Source organism: Apus apus, chromosome 5 (genome assembly GCF_020740795.1).
Source record: "Apus apus isolate bApuApu2 chromosome 5, bApuApu2.pri.cur, whole genome shotgun sequence".
NCBI classification, from domain to species: domain Eukaryota; kingdom Metazoa; phylum Chordata; class Aves; order Apodiformes; family Apodidae; genus Apus; species Apus apus.
In genome coordinates this window covers 36768339-36783759 of record NC_067286.1, presented here as the reverse complement: position 1 = coordinate 36783759, position 15421 = coordinate 36768339, and the positions used below count along the sequence as shown (strand labels likewise).

Sequence of the window (15421 nt, the reverse complement as noted above, 5' to 3'; positions counted from 1 at the left end):
TTTTTTTTTTTAAATTACTCCGTACACTGAGTGCATTTTCTAAAACCCAATCTTTGGTCTAAAAGTAAACAAAGAAACAAAAACAAAACCCCAAAACAACAACAGCAACAAAAAAGAAGGAATAATAATTAAAAAAAAAAAAAAAACAGTTCAGTAAAGAAAAGGATAAAATCATAAATTGCCAAAATGTACTTCTTGGGCACCTTTCAGCATTAATTCTGCTTAAATACAAATTACGTTTTAAGGTTTTTATAGTTTTCATAATTTTAGTGGTTTGCTTTTTTTTTTTTCTTTCAAGGTCTGCACCCACAGACATATCCATGATAACTTATAATACTGCAAACATGGAGAATCTGGCGGCTTTTAGTGATAGACTTATCGTATTTTAATAAAAAAATTGCAAAAGCAGTCACTATTTAGATACACATTCTACTATAATTTTGTCTTCCAAACTTCATAGTCTACAATGTAATCTCCCCACGTTGCACCTTGCTGACATTCCTCATCTTGGTCGAATAATAAACAACCCTAAAGACTGAACAAACGTACAGAAAATGGGGGACTTAATAAAAAATACCTGGACTTTTTTGTTTTGCTTTTTTTTTTTTTTCTTTTAATTATCATTTACAATGCAAATGTGTGTAAAATGTTCACTTACAGTCTGATCCCATGGATGTTAATGTATTAAAGGGTTTGAAGAAGACCCCTGATTTTGATGTGTGAAATAATCAGAAAGTCCACCGGAAAGTCCCGTTGTAAAACTTGGCAAAGAAGGTCTTAAAGACTCACAGGGGAGAGTGGAGGGCGCCTGTGGCGACGTGGAGGAGGAGGCTGCCCTGGCCGTCATTGAAGTGCTGCTTTGAGAAGTCATTGAAGGGTGAGGAACATGGGGGAAAAAGTAACTCGTCTGTCCTGCTAGGAGGTTTACAGAGCAGGGATTTAGGGAATAGGTGCCGGAGCAGGGAACTGACAAGCCACACGGCACTGAGGCGGCCAGAGCTGCTGCTGTGAGGTGATGAGTGGCATAAGGTATCTCTCCATTGACTAGTCTATCAACACTTAACCCATTAGACGTTGAAAAGGAGTGGTTGTTTCCCAAGGAGTTTTGAGTCAACACTGAGCTGTAGGGCATAGGGTGGCTGGGGTAGGCGGAGGTGGTTCCATTGTAACTCAAAGTGCTGCTGGCCCGGGGGTGGTGCAGGGAGAGGAAGGGGGACATAGGCCAGTACAAGGATCCTGCCCTATCCATGAATGTCAGTCCGGTGGAGGTGAGCCGGGCGCCCCTCTTGAAGGCCAGCTTGGCCCGTGAGGTGGTGGAGCGCCGGCGGAGCTTGCCGGTGGTGCCACCGATGAAGACGTCGTCGCTGGAGGGGTCCAGCATCCAGTAGTTCCCTTTGCCCGGGTCGTCGTAGTGGCGGGGCACCTTGACGAAGCACTTATTGAGGGAGAGGTTGTGGCGGATGGAGTTCTGCCAGCCCTGCTTGTTCTCCCGGTAGTAGGGGAAGTTCTTCATTATAAACTCGTAGATGCCGTTGAGAGTGAGGCGTTTCTCGGGGCTCTGCCGGATGGCCATCATGATGAGCGCATTGTAGCTGAACGGCGGCTTCTCGTACTTCCCGTTCTTTTTCTCCCCCTCCTTCCCGCTCTCACCGTCCTTGGCCCCCTCCGCCGCCCCCTTCTTCTCCTCCGCCGCCTTCTCTTTCTCCTCCAGCTCTGCCGCTGCCGCCGAGCCCGCGTCGCCTTTGCCCGCCAGCACGTCCGCTTTGGCCACCTCCAGAGCGCCGGAGGCGGCGGCGGCGGGGGGCGGCAGGAGGAGCTGGCCCTTCTCCTCGTCCTCCTCCTCGGCCGCGGCGGCTCGCTGGGGCTGCTGCGGCGGCGGGTGGTGGTGGTGGTGGTGGTGGTGATGGTGGTGGTGGGGGTGGTGGCTGTTGTGGTGGCTGTGGCTGCTGTGGTTGTTGTCGCTCTGGACGGCTTCGGGCACCAGGCTGTTTATGCTAAAGGAGGATTTCGGCAGCATTTTCACTTCCTTCCTATCTCCCATGTCCAACATCACACACTAGTCTGAGGGGGAAAGTTGCAGCGGCCGAGGGAGCAGCGCGCGGGGCGGCGGCGGAGGCGGCGGCGGCCGAGGCGGAGGCAGCAGCACCACCGGAGGCGGCAGCGGCGGCAGCGCAGTTGGACCGCAGTCTCAAGCGCTGGCAAGTCATGTAGCAAGGACAGGAACCGCCGGGGAGGGAAAAAAATAATAGTAATAATAATCACCAATCAGAGAAAATCAAACCGAGTCAGAGCGGAGGGGAAAAAAAAAAAAAAAAAAAAAAAAAGGAGAAAAAAAAAAAGGAGAAAAAACCCCTCTGAAAACAAAACAAAACAAAAAACCGCCACCAAACCAAAAGAAAAAAACAAAACAAAACAAAAAACCAAAAAAACCCAAAACACACAAACACATACACAAAAAAAAAAAAAATCTACTTCATGGTGCCTGGTTCCCCCGGCAAGGCAGAGCAGGGGGGAGGAAGGAGCAGCCGCAGCCGCGGGTCGGCGAGGAGCGAGCGGAGACGGGCTATACAGACCGCCCTGGCCGCAATTAATTTCAGAGCTGCAGACACGCACCCGGGCTGTAAAAAATTTTTTGGTTTAACCTTTCCCACCGGCCGCCCAATCAGGGCCGGCGGCGTGCGCGCGCGTCTGCCCGCCCGCCGCCCAATGGCGGCCGCCGCCCCGCCCCGCCCCTCCCGCGCCCGCCGCCGCCGGCCCGCCCCCCGCCGCCGCAGCTCCCGCGGCGCAGGGATACGGGCGCAGGGGCGCATCACCGCGGCGGTTTGCGCGAGCCCCCCCCCCCCCCCCCTAAGCCTTCACCTCCCCCTCGAGCGTCTCTCCAAGCACAAACCCCCTGACTCCAAACAAACAGCGCCCGACCCACGGCTGCGGGGCCGTCCGGTTTTCCTACTTAGTAATTTCTCCGGTGGACTAAAGTTGCCCGGTCTCTCTTTGCCCCCTCCTCTGTCGGCGAAGGAGGCGGGGTGGGAGGCCGGGTGGGTGAGGAAGCCGCTCCGTAGCGGCGGCGAGGTACTACTTTGCGGATTTCGCCGAAGTCACTCGGCGAGTTTATTTTTTCTAGGCCTCGGTGTCGGTTATTTATATTTTTTATTTTACCAGGAGACAGAAAAAAAAATAGCTGGAGGGGACGCAGACGGCAGGGAGGGGGGCCGCCGGCCGCACGGGCACGGGCGGGACGGAGGCCGCGGCTGGCCGGGGAAGATGATCTCCTTCGGCTGGCTCGGTCCCTGTTCGCCACGCTCTGGAATGTGAGTTGGAAGGCACGGAAACGAGCGAGCCTCTCTCCTTCTCTCCGCTCGCCCTCCTTGTCTGCTGCGGCCCTGCGCGGCGCCAGGCCGACGTCCGAGCCGCACTTGGAGCTCCTGCCCGCCGCTCCCTCCCCAGCCCCGCGCAGCTCCCGCTCACCCGCTGCTTCCCCCGCGGGGCCGCCGGAGCAGGCGGGGGGCGCCCGGGTCCTTCCGTCTCCTCCTTTGCGCTGCCGGGTGGTTTCAGCCAGCAAGGCGCAGGCCGCGCGTCAGGTGTAAAAAATAAATAATAATACCAAGAACCCATGAAATATATATTGCCGTTTCTTGTCGCCCCCCACCCGCCGTGTCTGGCCACCGTGTTTCGGTTCCGCGGGGCTTAGTCTTGCTGGGGGAGGGGAGCGGGCCGGGGTGGCGGCTGCGGTGCTCCCGGGGCAGATGAAAGGGTTTGGTACCGCCGCTCTCCGCCTGCTGTTCTGTGCACCCGTGCGGTCGTAGGGACTCGGGCTTACGGCTGCAGCCTCCTGGGACCAAGAACTGAACACTAATCCTCCACAACACATCGTTTCTTACTGTTAGCATCGGGGCGGGGGGAAATCAAGATTGAAACAAAGCGAAATAAATCGCGGAGCTTTCTTGCTCGGGAAGTAGAAGGGGACATGTAAGGGACAGAGAGTGTGCTGACTGCATTCGAGCCGAAGCTGTAGGCAAAGGCAACGCACAGCGCCGCGCTGAGCTACCTAAAGTTTACGTTTGCGCTGCAGGAAAAAATGCTGTGTAGAAATCATACGTGCAGCTCATGCCCGGGTAAAACAATGTATCCCCGTGAAATTCAGGTTACAGCTCAGTGCAGAATGTGTTTGTCTGTAGATGTGCGGTTTATATATGTGTATGTGTGTGAGGGAGAGAGAGAGTGTGAGAGAGAGTAAATAACGAAAACAATTACAATGGACCGATAATAAACAATTGCAATTGGCATGAACTCTGTGCATTGGATTAACCTCAAATGACCTTACCACAATTGTGTTTATTTATCCAATTTCATAACAGGTTGCTACTGGGAAAAAAAAAAAAATAGAAGAAGAAGTAAATTATCAACATGGCTTTAAAATTATTTTTTTTAAGAAATGTGGTGTTTTGTTGTTTTTTTTTTTTTTTAATATAATGTTAATTGGTAATTATTTCATTGCTCAACACTGAAGTTCATGTATGGGGAATCTCGAGGAAGAGTGCGATGTGAAGGATATGACTTTATCATGGCAAAGGGTAAGAAGAAAGGTAAGATTCCTGCACATTATTATGATTATGATGATCATTAACTAATACGTGTCATTATGGTGCACTAGGATCCCATTAGGGTGGCTGGGCCCAGCGCATTTTCCTACTCGGTCTAGCATGTAATGATTCGGTGTAACCGGATTCTTGAGAAAGGACAGGTTACATAAACATTTACTGATGTGGAGTTAACTATACTATTTGTACTCTGATATGCAGGAAGGAAAGTGTTGATTAACACAGAAGGGAAAAAAAAAAAAAAAAAGCGAAATTAGCTGATTGCATGCTCATAAGTGCAAGCTGTCATTGAACTGCTTTTAAAATAGACACAGCTGGGTGTTTGTGTTGAAAAATTTCTTGTGTTTTTGCTAATACTGAAATAAGCATGATTTTGTATACCAAACATTTTCAGATCATTAAAATTTGTAATCTGTGCTGGTTTTAAACACAAAGAAAAGAAACAGATTCATTTCGCTGTAAAATTTGCTGATATTATATTAACTCAATCAGGTCTGTACAAATGGTGTATTGTGCCTTATCAAATCTCTTTGATCCATTTAATACACAAAGTGCCAAACGTGTGTATTGTTTGTTAACATTGAACGTTTTATTCAAATCCCAGCTCTGCAGCGAACTGGAGGAGTTCTCGTTTAATGTAACACTGACATTGCCTGTTTAAATTTTAATGCATTGAGGTGTTTCTTAGGTCAAAGCTGAGTTTACTTTGCATTGGGATCGGGTAGCAGGGAAGGAAAAAAAAAAAAAAAAGTTTTATCTTCTTGCACTTCTGAGCAAAGGGCTAGCACCGAAAGAAACATGCTTTTAAAACTTTTGATGATCTAGATTTAGCATTCAGTCATTTGTCACGGGTACAGAATGAAGCTCTGTGCACAAATTTAGGATTTATATTATTATTTTTTTTTAGTGCCGTGGATATACAGTTCTACCAAAAAAAGGAACTGTTGCGTCCAATAAGTAACACATCTTTTTATAAGCCCATGGAGATTAATTCATTGTTTACAGGACAGAAAAGGATATGTAAGAGAAGCCACGTCAATTATTATTATAAACGCTGGACTTTAACTCTAGAGTTCTTCTATTTATTTATTTATTTATTTATTTATTTATTTTCTGTGCAGAAAATTCTCCGGTTTTAATATTGGAGACATTTTCTTTGGAAATGCGGGACTCCTGTTCCAACGCCAATTATTCTGTGAGTTCTGGCTTGGCCAAGACTCCCGTTCAGTTCAGAGGTAGCTTTGTGGATGGTGGCATTGCATGAGGGAAGTTTTTTGTGGGGTGCCTGGAGAAGAAGCTTGAGCGAGGAAGGCCGGCTCACGGCCCCGACCCTGCGAAAGAGGGCTGAGGGTGCACAGGGAACCTGCTCTCTGCAGAGCTTGGGTGCTCCCTCACCTTCACCATCTGCGGTGCTGACCAGCCGCACTGAGTGGCGGGGATAGGCTGAGGGTGCCCAACTCTGGGGTCAGGACGGGGTGAATAGCGGGCTGAAACGTCCTGGCTGAAGAGCCATTCAACAGCCATCTCCGCACAGCTCTTGGGTACAGAACTCGGAGGGGTAGTGTTCCGACGGCACACTCTTCTCCCTCGCATTTTTTAAAAATTATTATTATGAATTTTTTATTTATTTAAAGGAAAAACAGATCCTCTCCACTGTAGGCTCTCTGAATATAGCGTACTCCCTGCCACCCCCCGACTCCAGCTTTCAGTCCCCCTTCACACGGGTATAGCGGCTCTGTACTCTCAGGCTCTTTCAAGGGGTTAAGCTGCTAAAATGTACTGACAGCTTAAGAAATGAATGAGGGTTTTTTCAGCCATGAAGAAAGGGTATTTAATAACCACGCTTCGATGGCAGCATGCTTCCATGAAACGAGTCGGGACACTTTGGTTTAACTATCAGTAATATCACGTTCGATACAGTAAATGCCTGGATGTACACAGATATAATTCTATTCCCCTTCGACTCTAAGCTTGCCTTATTTATTCCAGGTTACCTGGGCAATTAAGGTAACGGCTGCTCAGCAGACACTGATACCCTGCTGCTAAGGCATGGCGAGTGAAGACTGAGCGGTGCGCTAACAAAGAGAAAGAAGTAGTCAAACATTTTGAAGAGGAGTGAATGGGACTGAAGGTGGATGGATGAATGGAGGCAAAGAGAGAGAGGAAGAAGTATTCAACGGTCCACTCTTCTCTCCGCATTTGTAGATTTAAGTTTAAGTGTCCGTCTATAGCCAATTTCCGGTTAATCCTCAACAGCTGGTAGTGGTGCTAAGGTTTGGTGATTAGAAGTTGGTCTATTTAGTATGCTGTATCCTTCTTCCATGGCTTTTGGTTACAGGTTATATGATTAGGATTGCGAGAACAGTAGTGAACTAAACTTCCCAGTAAGAGGTCTTCACACCAGGGAAGTGTTACTTTGCTGCAGCAGCCCTGCCTCGTCAGTCATTAGGAAGCTGCAGGTTGTCAGAGGCTTCTCTTGTGCGCACACACGCGCAGACACACACACGCACACACAGAAAACCACAGCACTAAAACTAAATTAAGAAGCCGATGATTAAGACAAGCGTCTACGAGGCCTGTCATTTTAGCATCCTTCCATCATAACATTGTGGCACCGAGAAATTTGCTTGAAAACCCTGGAAAAAATGTCTATGGGAGAGCCTCGTGTTTGAGATAGCATAAATGTTAACATCAAATATAGGCTGGGAACCGCCTCGGATGCAAGATACTATTCCGCAGAGGAAAAGAGCACTGCAGGGACCTTTGGGCTATCCGCCATCTCCGGAAACTCTGGTAAGTCTCTCTCCTTTCTATTGCAGCAGGTAAGCAGATATTGTGTGACTGGAACTGGACCGCGTTTGAAATCCGCAACTGTGTTCCCTTCCGAGACTTCGGGGAACTCCCCCTAAAGATAGATCCGTAATGAAAAGTCTCTGCTGGATGACTAATGGTTATTGGCACTCAGTGCCCCTTTAAGGAGAGCAGCACATATTGTGCCGAAGACCTTGCAAGCACCCTTTAAATACAAACATTTTTTAAGTCCCCCTCCCATGCATTCCCACCCCTGTTGTTTTCGGGCTAGTTGCGTTGTATCTCCTCTCCCACCTCCTTTAAGCTCTTTAGTCTTCCCTTCCCCCATCACCATTCAGAACTAATTGCTCAGTTGCTTTAATGTTTCAAGAAGAGCTAAATTTCTCCATCAGATGATCTTTTGAGAAGCTGCACTGTACCATAAAGAAAAGCCAGCGGGACACTGTATACCTTTGAGAAGCCTGCGTGGCTAGGGATGAGGGAGCGTTACAATGACATTAACTGACTAGGTGCAAAGACTTCCCTTCCTGTTGAACTTTAGGAAGTTTCTTGGACAGGCAGAGGTTGGGCGGAGAACGTGGAAATGGGAAACAATGGCTGTAGGGGCCAGAGAGCTTTACTGATGTCGTAAGCGTAAGACAAGATAGAATAGTGACAGAAAGAGATACTAGTAATCATTGGAGTATACGTTTCCCAAGGCGGCTACGCTAGGTGGAGAGGTCTGAATTAAACCGCCTTAATTAAAAGCTGATTATTTTATTTATTTATTCCTGTAGCTGCAGAATACTAGCCACAGAAAGCCTGTCTAGAGACTAGAGCATCTACTAGATTTGGTGTGTTTCAACTGCCACAGCTAAAATTTTCGAACCAGAATATTTTTACACTAGCTGCCAAGTTTAAAGTGAAGACGCGAGGTTTTTTAGATCCCAAATGTCGCTATTATTTCATATGCCAGAGTACAGAAGAGAGTCGTCACACTTGCTTAGGTAATACGTGTCCTTGTGTAACAAAAGCTCTCCCTAATTCAGGAATCAGAAGGAAAATTAAAAATATCCTTTAAGAATTATCCACAGGTTTATGCAGACGACGATAAAAAAATGCAGAGGGAAAACCAGGCAAGCTTAAAACCTTGTACTGTCCTCGAAGCTTATTTACATATTTTTATTGTCTTCTGTGTTTACTGTTGAAACATTCTTGGCCAGCACCACCTTTGCAGGAGTTACCGGATTGAATTAGAGATTCGGGAAATAAAATACAGGGAAGATAAAGACCTGCAGGATAAACCCCAAACAAATAGTGATTGAAGAGACTTCAAACTCCTCTCTGACTCCTAAGAAACTGTTGGTGGAATATTTTCATAGTGTTGTTCTAAAGCTCTTTAGCCTCTTATAAGCCTAATCTTCTGCAAATGACACATGCATCTGGTTTTGCAGTTTTTCGGTAACTCGAGAGAAGAGATGCAGCATCCTCCCTACCCCCACCTCCCTCCCCTCCACCCCCCCGCCTAGGCTTTCTCCCCCTCCCCCAGCACAGGGACAGATACAGATACAGTCTCTCTCCCGGTGCTGCTTCACCTCCGCGCTCTGCGGAAGGCAGCCGGGCGTGCCGGTGCCGAGGGTGCTCCTTCATCCTACCTGTCCGCGCCCTCCGCTGCCCGCTGGCCGCCGCTCCGCCCCGCCGCAGCCTCTCCCCGCACTGCACGTCCACCGCACCCTCGGCTTAGCGGAACCTCGGGCTGAGCTAGATGAACCGCGGGTCCAGTTTTTTGGGCCTACAAAAGCGCAACATCCCCCTCTATTCAGCGCCCCCCCCCGCTCCAGGGCCCCCTTGTAACCATAGCAAAATGCCCCGGGTAGTACAAAAGCCATAAACAACCATACACTCCTCTAAGGAGAAGGCGTTTGGCGACCTTCGGAGCAAAGCTGATTTTAGCTTTCTCCGTGCCTGAGGCTCAGGAGGGAGGAGGAGGTGCCGGTGCTCATTCCAGCCACCACACGGTAGCGGCGGGACCCGCACTTGCGGGTGTCGGGATAATGGGGCTTGCTCTAGCTCCAGGGAGGCTGCCCGGGAAGCAGACTTTGTTCGCTCCTTGGTCTCCTCGCATGAGTAGGTGTCGCAGGAGCTGGGTCTTTATGTAGGTTGTTCTGAACACTTCTTACATCAGGCAGGGTGATCTCCATGTTTTGTTTCTTTCATGCTTTCTTTAGCGGAAGGTGGGGGGAGTGATGGTAAGGGGCTTGTTGGATGATTACAACCGCTAGCACTTATTTATAAGTTTCTTGGGGAAGGGCTGGTATCGTACCCTTGATACCAGTGGGTGTGTTCATGTATTATTTTAATATGATATGTCTTTTATACAGAGCTTGTTTTCCTCCTCCCTCCCTCCCCAGCCCACACCCCCCTCCCGCTTTGTTTCTGGAATTTGTTTCGCTTTTAAAGCACTAGCACAAACAAACAAACACACAAAAATGACTGGCAACAAGTTAAATCCCATTTGTGTCCCTCCCACCGAGCGCGGACGGTGCCTTGCTAAAGCCTGGGGTTTGTAGTGTTGTCTCGATAATAATTTGACCAGGAAAGAGAAGTGACTGCAGACAGACTTTCCGTGCACTGAAAATGCGGAAAGGCGTTGAAAGAAACAGTTCACCGGAGTGCATCTCCTTTGTGTGTTTTCTCTCCATCTTTACAATGGGGCGCTAGCATAGGCTTGCACACACACACACACACAAGTTATGTTTCCTAGGGAGTTTTTAGAACACAGTGTTTATTATAACGGAGCTACAAACTCCACCTTAATGAAATAATGCCGTAGCTCGGGAAACTCCAACAAATAAATATTTCAATTTGCCTTTAAGCAGAATACTAGCAGAGGAGGGCATTACACAAGAGAAGTCTCACAGGTCCTTATACAAGTAGAAATTAATAAAACGATGTCGTTCTAGGAGTAGTTTGGGTTTTTTTCGTGGTTTCTCCCCCCCCCTCCCTCCCCCCCCCCCTTCCATGGAGACCACTAACTAATTTTTGTGGTTATATTAAATAGTGAATCCACAAAAGCAAGACATTTTCTCACTTGAGTGTCGGAATCGTGTCCCGCTAGGGTTTCCCTGAAAGACTCTCACAGTGATCCTCCTGGATTCCAGTCCTTTCCCTTATTTTTACGGATAGTAGTACAAAGAATCCCGGAAAAAAACAAAACAAAACAAAACAAAGCTATAAAACAACCCAAACAAAAAACATTCGTCTTTGTGCTAAATGTACCTAAGAGATACCTTTTCACGCAAACGCACGGTTTGCAAATGATGATTTAACTTTATCTGTTGTGGTGGGCACATGTTTTGTCATATGAAATTATCTTGTGAAAGACTTTGTATAATTTTTTGATTTGTGTTTGGCGACAAGGCAGATCGTATCTCATCGTGTTGATGGTTGATACAATTGCTAAATTAAAGGCATGCTTTCGGCTTTGGAAAACAACAACAAAAAAACCCAACCCTCTGAGAGCTCATCCTCAGCGAAACAAGCCGAGGAGAAGTATAATAACACAGAGCAGTATTTTCTATGCGTGTGCGATATATCCATATACTTCTGTATCATTCTGCGTCTCTATTCCCAGTGCTTACAGATAGCCAAGTCACTCCCGGGCTTGTCATTTATAATCGCCACCTAAAAGAACATACGGATAATATACGGATAATCGCTGTAATTGCTTGGAGGAATGTAATTGGCATTATATTTTTTCCGTGTCTTTACCTATTCTCCTGTGGTAAATAATAGCAACCACACTGCTTGTCTTGACCTGTTTCTATGTTTGAACCCCACGAAGCGCACCAAACAAAGTGATCAAACCTCCCTATGCACAGCCCAGCTTTGTTTTCTCCGCTTATGCTCTGCTTCTGGTCTCAAAGGAGGACACAGCGTTGAGCCAAGTGTTCTGGTTGAGGCGCTCCTCCGGACTCCGGGATTTTAAGTCTAAAGCATTCAGTCTGTTGGGTCTGAAATTATGATTTTCCACATTTCTAAAGGGATGAGGCTCTATTTATAAATGTTACAGAAGGTTTCGTTACTTCAGGAACAATAAAACAGGAATAGAACTGCAATTTCCAAGAAAATAGGATTTCAAAATATAGAAATAAAAAAAGTAGAGGAGACGTTGTATCATTCAATCAAATTACAGCAAATTGCTTTAAAATTCAGAACAGTAGCGATCCATTAAGTCTCTGTTTTATTAATGACAAGTACAATTACTCTAAAATAAAAAACACTGGTGAATATATAATTGGCTGTAATCATGTTAGTGTTTGAACAAAAATGACGGGGACATTTAACACTTTGACAACAAAATGTTCAGAAGCAACTTATTTATTAAACAGTTTTTATTTGCATACACGTGAAGGAGAAACACACTTTTGCTTACGAGAAGTCAAGTTTTTTTTTTCACTTTCAATGAATATACGACCAAAAAAAAAATAATTAAATTTTACTATCCAAGGCTTAATAAAGTCTCCTGAGTACGACTGTATTATTATTGGTTACTCAGTACCTAAAGGACGCCATCTACAGGAAAAGGTCTTTAGACTTAACAGAAATCTAATCACTGTTGATTTAAAAAAAAAAAAAAATCAGAGTTAATATTCCTCTATAAACCCGGCTCCGATTTTACCCACAACACCGATCACAAGATTTGCTTCGTAATTGCTTCTTTTGATTCAGTTTGTTATAATTTGACACGATCTAGGGATCTGTTACAAGAGGCCTTTTCTCTGAGATACGAGGCTTTAAAAAAACAAATCGAACTCGAAGAAGAAACACTTTTTCTCCTTCTAAAGCCACTCTTTTCTCTCAGAGTTGACTTGGTCGTCCCTGAAAATACAGAACAGCCCCTGAGATCTCTCTCTTCAAACCTACCGTGGAAGATGCTTGTAAAAGAGTCCTGAAAACAAAACAACTTGATTGAAGACAGTTTGTTCAACAATTGTGTCATGGAATAACATTTCTTTAACTTACTCCCTTTTGAATAATGTCACTAAATATCAGCTATGCCAAGCATACTCTCATCTCTTTTTACCATACATCCTTTGCCTCATGACTTGGTCCTTCAAGGTGCCATTTAGCCGGGTTGCTTCTTTCTGAGCCCTTGCTGGGAAACTCATCGAAGGAGGAAGAGTGCTCCTTAATATTTTGATCATACAAATACAGAACCGTGGTGATGGCATATGCCCTCCTCGAAGCGATTCCGACATCCCAGTTCAAACTACAGAGAATACGAGGAGAGCTAGAGGAAACTTTCAGGACTCCTCTTTCTGCAGGGTTCTTATTTTTATTATTATTTTTTCTTTCCGGTTTTAATACCGAAACGATTTTTCTGTTTCTATCTCTATTTCTTATTTATCTTGCTCTCTTAATAAGTCTCCAAATTTCTGCCCCTGTTGTGTGTATGTGCACTCCTAAAGGGGTGGACACTACACTGACCCGTGCGGGTCCGCACTTCCGTGCGGGGAGAGTGCCGCGCAGTCCGACTGCGCCTTCACAGCCGACTCCCAAACACCTCCCCTGACCAGGCAGATAAAACTATGCAGTGAGGAGTCAAAAGCAGAACTGCCTTGACACAAAGGCTGAGAAAAATGACCGGGGTGCACCCCCAATTTATGTCTTAATTTGAAAAGTGTGGACAAAAGTCTGGAAACTATTTGTCATTTGTGCTTTCATTGGAATCAGGTTCAAAGTTTATACTAAAGGTCTCCCTCTGTCTTCTCTCTTCTGGGCACAAACGGTGAACTTCCCAAATCGACAGACCGTGTCGTATCCCCGCCTTTAAACTTGAGGAAAACTCAGGAGAGGAGGTTTCCTTCCCCGGGACCAGCCGCTCCCGCAGCCGCAGCCTCCCCGCCGGGACCCGCGGCGTGGGCACCCCTCCGAACCAGGAGGTCTGTCATTTCTCTGGTGCCTCGTACACAACCGCGGATGTCAGCCTTTTCCTACGTGTTCGGACTGCTAATGCGGCCACTTGACACAACAGAAATGCTCATCTCTGGAGCCTTTCCCAAGGCCGGTCGCCGATTTCGTGCCTCGCCTCTGCCGCAGGCGGGCCTCAGGCCCCGGGCAGGGGAACCTCGGGGTGTCCGCCCGTTGCTGATGGGACCCTGATGCCCTCGGAGATGAGCACCCCGCAGTGCTCCTGGGTTCCCCTACCCTTTCCAAATAGAACGTCTCACAAACTCCTCACACTCCTGCGGGGACGCGCTACCGAGGTTTCCAGCACGACACCTCCCGTGTGTCTTCGGCAGAGACCATTTTTTCTGTGTCATTCGCACCACAAAAGTCCCTCACCTGCCAGTCCCCCGCCCTGGTGTCACCAGCCGAGGAAGCCCCTGCCGGGGCCACAGAAAGCCTTGACACCTCTAGGACCCCCGAGGATCCCCACTGGGACACTGTGCCCAGCGGAGGGGCGAGAGTGCCCTGCGGCCGGGCCGGGCCGGGCCGAGCGGGGCCGAGCGGTGCCGCGCGGCCGTGCACGGGCCGGGCGCGCGGGGCAGCGGCGGCGGAGCCTCCCCGCAGGGAAGGGGCTCGATGAGAACGGCGCCGGCGACATCTAGCGGCCGCGCGGCGGCAGCGCCGGAGCCCGCGGGGTGGCGGGGACGGGCAGCCCGGGGAGGGAGCGGCGCTACCGGGGCTGACCGGGGGCTGGGAGTACACCTCCTCTCCCCCTCCCCGGCCCCACAGCAAGCGGTTTCCACTTGATTTTCTAAGGATCAGGCACCATTGTTTCCTCCCCCGTTCCCAAACGACCCAAAGTTTTCGGCGCAGTGGTTGGTATCGTTACGAAACGCGTGCTCTTTCTTCGAGGTGTCGTTTTTGCGTGTTTAAGCACACGGGGCACTGAGAGAGAGAGAAAAAAAAAAAGTAAAATAAATTAAACGCTTTCGTCTTTCCCTTGCCAGAGACTTCCATGAAAACAGAGTGGCAGTCCCTTCCGTCTTCCCCCTCCGAGGTGTCCCCATGGGCCGGCACTCCCCCTGCACGCTGCCCGAGCCTACGATGGGCACCTCCTGGAGCTGTGAAGAAGAAAAAACAGCAATACTGTTGAGATACCGCTGGCGAAACGAGCCCTTACTATTTAAATCTTAGTGTCAGCTCTCATTAACAGCTCAAGTCATCTTTTCCCCCGGGCAGACCTTGTCTGGTCTATCGACTTAATGGCAAACAAAACACATGTTTGTATTCTATTATTACAATCTCGTTCCTTGCCTTGAGGAGAGCAGGGACAGTCTTCTCCTGAACTGTGAGGGGCTTCCAGAAGCGACAACACTTTCCCTTCGTTTCTCCTTCCTGCCCTCCCTGGAAAAGTTCAGGATTCTGACGTCCGTCTCCCGCCCTCCCTCATGAATAGGGGCTGCAATGGCAGCCACAAGAAAAGGCTTTCTCATTGAAGCTGTGGAGGCTAAAAAGAATCAAAGAAAAATAGTTACTGGTACGTTCAGTCAAACTTAGCAAAGCACAATAGTCACTGCGGGAAACTTTGAGGGTTATTTGTGCATCAGGTGAAGTGCTCAGCGGCTTGGATCCAGCTGCCAGGACCACAGCATCGCCTAGGGAAGCCGGCTGTGAGGATCCGAGCACACTAGGCAGTAACAAGTGGCAGACTGAAAGTTCCGAGCCAACCCAAAACAAACAAACAAGCTCCCCCGACTCTCCCACCGGGAAAGTGGCTTTGATAAGAAAGCAGGGAAAGTTTTGAAGAGCTGCAGACGCTTTTGCAAATGTTTTTTATCTCGTCTGTGCAGAACAAGCTGCGCTTTTTTTTTTTTTTTTTTTTTTTTTTTTTTCTGAGAAAATGGGAAGGGGAGGGTGAGAGTAAGACCTTGATAACAGGAAGGAATACATTTCTCACCAGCGAAAGCAGGAGAGGAACGTAGGAGTGGCGGCCTGACCTGAATAAGAGAGAGGACTCTTGTGCACGAAGAAGAAAGGGTTCATTTCACCCCATCCCCAGTGCCTTCGATTGGGTACGGACA

General features: G+C 47.9%; 1 protein-coding gene across 1 annotated transcript; it reads right to left on the bottom strand.

The window, feature by feature from the left end:
• Positions 1–275: 275 nt before the first annotated feature.
• FOXG1 (forkhead box G1) lies at positions 276–2207 on the bottom strand. Its single transcript, XM_051621432.1, has one exon. It carries the CDS (start codon positions 2048–2050, stop codon positions 677–679), a length of 1374 nt encoding a protein of 457 aa, XP_051477392.1. The 5' UTR covers positions 2051–2207; the 3' UTR covers positions 276–676.
• Between the last annotated feature and the right edge of the window lie 13214 nt (positions 2208–15421).

Bases quoted from the DNA above. Each gene is read 5' to 3' on its own strand.
- FOXG1 (XM_051621432.1), bottom strand. From the start codon at position 2,050: ATGTTGGACATGGGAGATAGGAAGGAAGTGAAAATGCTGCCGAAATCC.